Source organism: Olea europaea, chromosome 7, assembly GCF_002742605.1.
Source record: "Olea europaea var. sylvestris chromosome 7, O_europaea_v1, whole genome shotgun sequence".
NCBI lineage: Eukaryota > Viridiplantae > Streptophyta > Magnoliopsida > Lamiales > Oleaceae > Olea > Olea europaea.
In genome coordinates this window covers 13,387,122-13,393,775 of record NC_036243.1, presented here as the reverse complement: position 1 = coordinate 13,393,775, position 6,654 = coordinate 13,387,122, and the positions used below count along the sequence as shown (strand labels likewise).

At 32.9% G+C, this 6,654-nt stretch overlaps 1 protein-coding gene across 1 annotated transcript; it reads right to left on the bottom strand.

The window, feature by feature from the left end:
- Nucleotides 1–3,175: 3,175 nt before the first annotated feature.
- Nucleotides 3,176–4,227, bottom strand: LOC111397692 (transcription factor HEC3-like). Its single transcript, XM_023024690.1, has one exon. It carries the CDS (start codon nucleotides 3,971–3,973, stop codon nucleotides 3,335–3,337), a length of 639 nt encoding a protein of 212 aa, XP_022880458.1. The 5' UTR covers nucleotides 3,974–4,227; the 3' UTR covers nucleotides 3,176–3,334.
- Between the last annotated feature and the right edge of the window lie 2,427 nt (nucleotides 4,228–6,654).

Genomic DNA, 6,654 nt, shown 5'->3' with positions numbered 1-6,654 from the left:
AAAATTTCTAAGAACTCTTAGAATTATCAATTCTGTACTTTTAAACTATTGATTCGAATTCAACATATTTAGCTCATGTTTAATATAGATAAAAATTAGTTTTGACTAAATTTTGATAAAAGTTAATGAAATGTAAGGTTGAAAATTTATAGATCCCATAAAATATGATCCAAATTTAATTGTTGATTTTGACTTAAAATTTTTAATCAACTTTTTAGCTAAACCGAACAAGACTTAAATAAAGATATGTTTATGTATCCTTATGTAAGAAACAATAAGGTACTTGGGGTTCTATAAATAAATTTATAGTTTTATTAGTAATTGAAAAATAACACAGATGAAAGCAAAAACTTCAAAGCTACTTAATATCGACTTGAGAAACCCTACATGACACAATACAGAAAAGAGAAGAATTCATGGAAAAGTGGGGGGTTGAAAGAAGTAATTTTTCAGAATGCCCGTTTCCATCAAATTCCATCATTTAGAGCTCGTAAATCGTGTTTTTCATTTTTTAAAATAATTTCCTTATTTTTTTTCCAAATATTGTCTCTTTTTGACATTCATGAGCGAATCAACAAGTTAGGTTTTTTTTGTAAGATTTTATTCTTGTCTATAAGCTTTCGCTACTTCATTCGTAAGAGAAGAAATTGTAAAATGTTTATAATAATTTGATTGATAAAATTTTCACCTTTTTGATAAAATTCAGTGCGTCTCTTTGTGCTTATGTGATATGTCAACCACTTGGTTCACGTAGTCAATTCAACATTCGGTGCATTATATTTGAGGACTTGAAGATTTCAATAAATGAATTAATTAAAGGAACTTACGAATTAAAAATGTACAGAAAGTTATATCAATTTTCATTTTGTTGTGTTGAAGCCCCAAGATTGACAAGGAGAAAATACAAAAGAATATTTGCACTTGGCCTACTTCAGTTGATAGAAATAAGAAGAAAGGAGAAAATACAACATAGTATTTATTATGTGCTCAATCCATAAACTTCAGTAACACATCGCTCAATAATATAGAAAGTAGATTCTAATTTTTTTGACAATTTTTCAATTTCATTTATGAGAGAGATTCTTGAACAAAAAATTAGATCTATAAAATTATTATAATATAATTTTGACCGTCACTTGTGATACTATCTTGAGCGAGCATTTCTAAAGACGTTCATATCATTTACGAAGCTAGGTCACTGTTAGCGAACATTTATAAGTTTGATCTTGAATGCAAACGATGAGCACACGAGGTGTACAAGTGCAAAATTGGTGAACAAATCAAGAAGATTCCTATGTATTTTCAACAAAAATCGTTGTTTAAGCACATGTGAATAAGAATGTTAAACATGACTTCATAATCAATGAGTAAAGAAATCGTAATATGGTAAATAAAACATGAAAATATAACAGATTTAGATCAACAATTGGCACGTGCATCAAAAGAGAGGACTTAATCCTCATGACTTAATTAGAAATCCTATGCCTAAGCATAGTTGGTGTAAGACAAAAATTAGTTACTGGAACTATTGCAATACAAGAAAATGTAGAAAATAAAAATTTATTGATCGAGACTCGTGACAGTACGATACTTTAAAGTGAAATTATGCACCATTTACTGTTACTAACTCTTTAGACGTTCACTCTCAGGATATAATCACTTGTGCAGCAATTACAAGAGATTTTTACAACTCTCAATTATTTTCTCCAGAAGAAAATGTGAGTGAATAATGCTTGAATCGATTTTTTAAAAGATAAGATGAAAATAATTTTAGTATAATTCTTTCAAGAAAAAGAAGGAATTTATATAGTTGCAAAAATTATAACTTACACCACCATTAAGTTAAAAACATAACTGCGATTTTTATGATTTCAATAAATCATTCAGTAACTCTCCAACTGCTATATTTTACTCGCTAATTTGACCAAAAAATAAATTAAAAAATTATTTTACCAAAGAGGTAGAAGGCCAAATCATCATAGATTTTGTAATACCCGTGGAATGCGATTACCGTAGCGCTGCAAACTCGAGCAACAGTCTTGCAACGTGCTATGGCCAAATGCCGTTGGACTTTGATGGTGGTGTTGGGACTTGGGAGATTCGGCCAAAGCACACAACACACGACTTTTAGAGAAATTCATGACGGAAGCATGCATGAGTTTCTTATTAAGGGATAAAAATCCCACGTCGGTTAAATATCGAAATATTGATCAATTTAAAAAGATCTTGGACTACTCCTCTTAATAAGGTTGACCTTATTAAAATGGACATCAAGTCTTAATATAGTATCAGAGCCCATAAACTCCAATGAGCGATTCGATTCGATTATAAGTCTCAATTAATGAACAACGGATTGCAAGATTGGTCTTCTCAAATGAGCTACCATTTTGCGGGGACGTGTTAAGTGATAAAAATCTCACATCGCTTAAATACCGAAATATTGATTAACTTAAAAAGATCTTGGCCCACTCCTCTTAACAAGGTTCAAGTCTTAACATTTTTAGTTATGTAGAGAGAGAGAGAGAGAGAGAGAGAGTATTAATCATATTCAATGGCTTCTCACGTCACTTTTTGATGCATTGGGAAGGAATTGGACAAAAGAACTTTCAGACTGGAACAAGAAAACCCTTATTCTATATATCAATATATGGAAGAACGCAATTCAAGCTAACTGTTATGATTATTCCACTGCCCTTTAGTCAACAAAATCCTAACTGCATTTTCTTAGGGTCACACACAACTTCATTTCTAACCCAAAATTCTAATTCAAATTGGCTTCAAACGTCACCATTGTAACTTGTAAGACTTACAAATTTTAGGTTTATTTTGTAAACATAAATTGATTATCTATTGTTTGTTTTACAAATCGGTCAGTGTCACGACAAGATTTTTGTGAACGACCATTGTTTGGGAGGCAAATACTATCTGAATAGATTACTTCGATAGAAAACTGATTTTGTGAAATTAAGTGATTGAATATATGGGTTGCCATAAATATCAATTATGAAAGAAGCAATAGAATGTAGTGCACGCTAGCACCCAACATAATTGTAACAATTGCTGTCATAACATAAAGATTTTACGATTAATGACCTTGATTGAGGAGGTGAGAGTTCATACGAAGAGTGTTATGCCTAATAAAAGATGATTTCATGAAATTGCATGGCTAGATTCTCGAAGGAAGAGTAGAATGCAATGACAAAAAAGCGTCTCATATTTCTAAGTTAAAGCTTGAATTGTGAAACTCGGTCTCTTTTAAAAACAAATTCATTCAATTCTAACAACAATATTTTCGATTATTACACACTTCAATTCCTCATTAATTACCTTATTGCTAATGCAAGTGTGGATGGGGATCATCTGCCCCATGACCTCCAAATATGTATGCACATCCTGCCAAGGGAGAAACGGCAAAAGACCCAGGACTTTTGCTAGACGAGGTGGCCACCGCCCAGTCTCCGGCAACAGAAGAGCCTGTTGCATCTCCTAGACACGGCGGCGCCACTTGATTTCCTGTTTGCTGCAGCTGACGAATTTGCCTTTTCAAGAACTTCACATACCTAATGGCTTCATCCAACATAGACGCAGTATCCAATTTTGTTCCTCCAGGCACAAGCCTCTGCAGAATTCGGCTTTTCTCGCTTATCCTCTCCCGGCGGTGCCTGGCTGCGACACTTTGTGGATCATCGCTTATTCGAACATTTCGCCTTTTAGGCCTCCGAACTGTAGCTGGATCAATGTCCACTGGTTGCATGGCTGCAATTTTATACATCGTCTCCTTCATGGCGCTGAGTTCTTCTTCTGGTTCTTGTTCTTCTTCGGTTTCGAGTTTCAAATTCCCCGTGGGAACGTGTAACGAAGAGAGATTCGTATGAAAGTTAGGCCATATTGTGTCAAAGGGAAAGTCTTCCATTTCCACGTTAGGCTTACAGATGGACGGGTTTGTGATCCACTCCTGATGGCTGATGTCCATAATATAAACAAATTATTTGCTCTATATTGAAATTGATGCTGTACTCTTGCCAGAACTTCCAACTTTTAGGAGTTTCTTCACAGCATTTAAACGAGGTTAGAGAGAGAGAGAGAGAGAGAGAGAGAGAGAGAGAGAGAGAGATCAACGTAGGGAATTGATATATGGTGGAAGGGACCACTAGGATGATGTGTGATCAAGGGCTATGATTTTCTCCGTTTTCATGAAGTACATCATTTGTGTTGAGAAAAACTACAGCAGGCTTCATTTTTAGGGTTTCTTTTATACGAAGTGACCAACCATTGGATCACAATGTTTTTTATTTTTCCTTTTCATAGCAATTCTGCGTTTATAAGGTTTGTCCATTCCACACTTGCAAGCAGGGACGGATCCAGAATTGGATCCAAAGCCGGATAACAAAATTTCAAGCCGGGCTAATATGTGAAAAAAAAAAAAAAAACTTTACACACAAAAAACTGTTTTAAAAAAAAAAGAAAAAAGAAAAATGCATTAAAAAAATATATATAATTCTTGGGCCTTGGGGGGACTACAGCCCAACCCAGTCCCCTCGTATCCGTCTCTGTTTGCAAGTATAATGTTAAACAAATCTCAAGTGGTGATTCAGTTTTATATATACTAATAAGTTGCGTCCATGAATTTTTTCATGGTATTGGAGCAGAAATATATTTGTTAAGAATGAGATTTGTAAATTTTTTGTAGTGAGCATTTAGTTACTCTAGTGTTAGCATGTTCTTACGTTGTCCGAGTTACAATGTGCATTATATAAGGTAAAAGACTAATCTCACAATATGGCAAGTTATATATTGATAGCTAAGCATATATTTAATGGAATGTGTATGCAACTACAAGGGCGGAGCCAGAAATTTTTTCCAGTGCAGGCAAAATTTAGTCAAGGTTGAATGTTTCGGTTATGGATTGATTGATATCATGACAATGCTAAAAATGACATAGTGACAACACTAATAAGATGATCATTTTCTTCTTTATTCTAAAATCTATAGCAAGTTGTGTAACATCAAAATCCATTTTATTCAATAACTCATCATCAACATTTTCTACGAAATATTTTCTTTTAAGGAATCTCTTCATTGGTATTTCACACTAAAATAAAATCACAATTGACAGTAAAATATTAATTGATAAGAAAGCAACTATTAATTTTTACAAATTGGTAGAACACCAAAAGAATCATCACTAATTGTTTAACTAAATGAAAGAAATCAAGGTTTCAAGAATCCATCACAAATATTACCAATATTCAATATTCACATAATCATAATTACTAATATTAAACAAAAAATCACATAATCAAGAACGTTTTTGCTACAAATTTGAGGGCCCGAGGAAATGTGGGTTTTAGGAAAGAAATGAACTTTGAAAATATTTCAAAACAAGGGTAGATTAAAAGGAAAAAAAATTAATTTCTTGTCAAGAGGAAAGAGTCAGAAAATATTACCGTACACTTGGAGTTGGGGTAGATTAGTGTATGGACTGAACTATAAATAAATATAAAACCCAATACTTGCAAAAAAAAAAAAAGAAAAAAAAAGAAAAGAGAAAAAAGGGAAGATGAAAATTGGAGTCCAGTGTGGCCATTTGGACAGTGAGTAGCTCCGCCCAGGACAAATTTGTTTATCTAGTCTTGTGTCGTAGTGGAGTACCTAGTGACTTTCAGATATGGCGGAGTCTTAGTATGTCCCACATCGCTTGAGTTTAATTGCAATGAGTTCAAGTCTTGTGCCCCATCTCGTCGTCGGTTGTCCCATTAGCTGTCCCTATAATCAAATTTTGATACGTCACTAAAATTTAGGAGGTGTCAAAATTTAAATTGGACAAAATTTAGCTACTAAGAAAAAGGTAAAAACTTCGTCTCAATTAAATTTTGACACCTCTAAATTTTCGTTACATAACAACTTCATCAAATGATGAAACGAAAATATATACAGTAGATTACAAATTTATTGAGAATAAAATTTAAGTCGATCTGAACACCCAATTCTAAGTTTCTAACCATATGTAATTATTTTTAAAGCTTATAGGGCAGGAACGGACAAATGCTGAACTATGCATTTGTAACTGTCCATTAAATTATACCTGAAAAAAGAAAATATTAGTAAAAAAATACAAAGTTTTCGTTTATTTCATTATTATTTGATTGTTTTATTAGAATATATCCCTTCCATTTTTAATTATTCGTTGTCTTATGAATAGGATCGTTCTCTTCTGTAATTTCAAAATTCTTCAGCTCTAACTAGCCTTAATACTTTATTTATCTCTATTTTCTGCTCCTCCGATCATATCAACTTTTATTTTCTTCGCCACAAACTACGCTAAGAGCTAAATTTCTTGGCTGCATGCCTTTACGCGACTTGAAATTCATATAGCCTGACAATTACCTCATTTTCCATGTGATTAATTGTGAATAACACCATGAAAAATCTTAAATAACATGAATTTTTATAATTTTTTTTTTCTCGTAGAGGAGATTTTTTTCTATGTCGAAATTATTGCGCGCTATACAATCATAAAAAACAACCTCAACGTCAGCATCAATCAAGTTGTAGGTATGCAACTAAATTTTTAGCAATTTCGAGATTTGATTAATTGCTCATGATTTAGGTTCGATAGCAAATTAGTATAAAATTGCATGCGCTGACATACAT

Excerpts from the sequence above, each read along its gene's own strand:
- LOC111397692 (XM_023024690.1), bottom strand. The coding sequence starts at position 3,973 with ATGGACATCAGCCATCAGGAGTGGATCACAAACCCGTCCATCTGTAAG.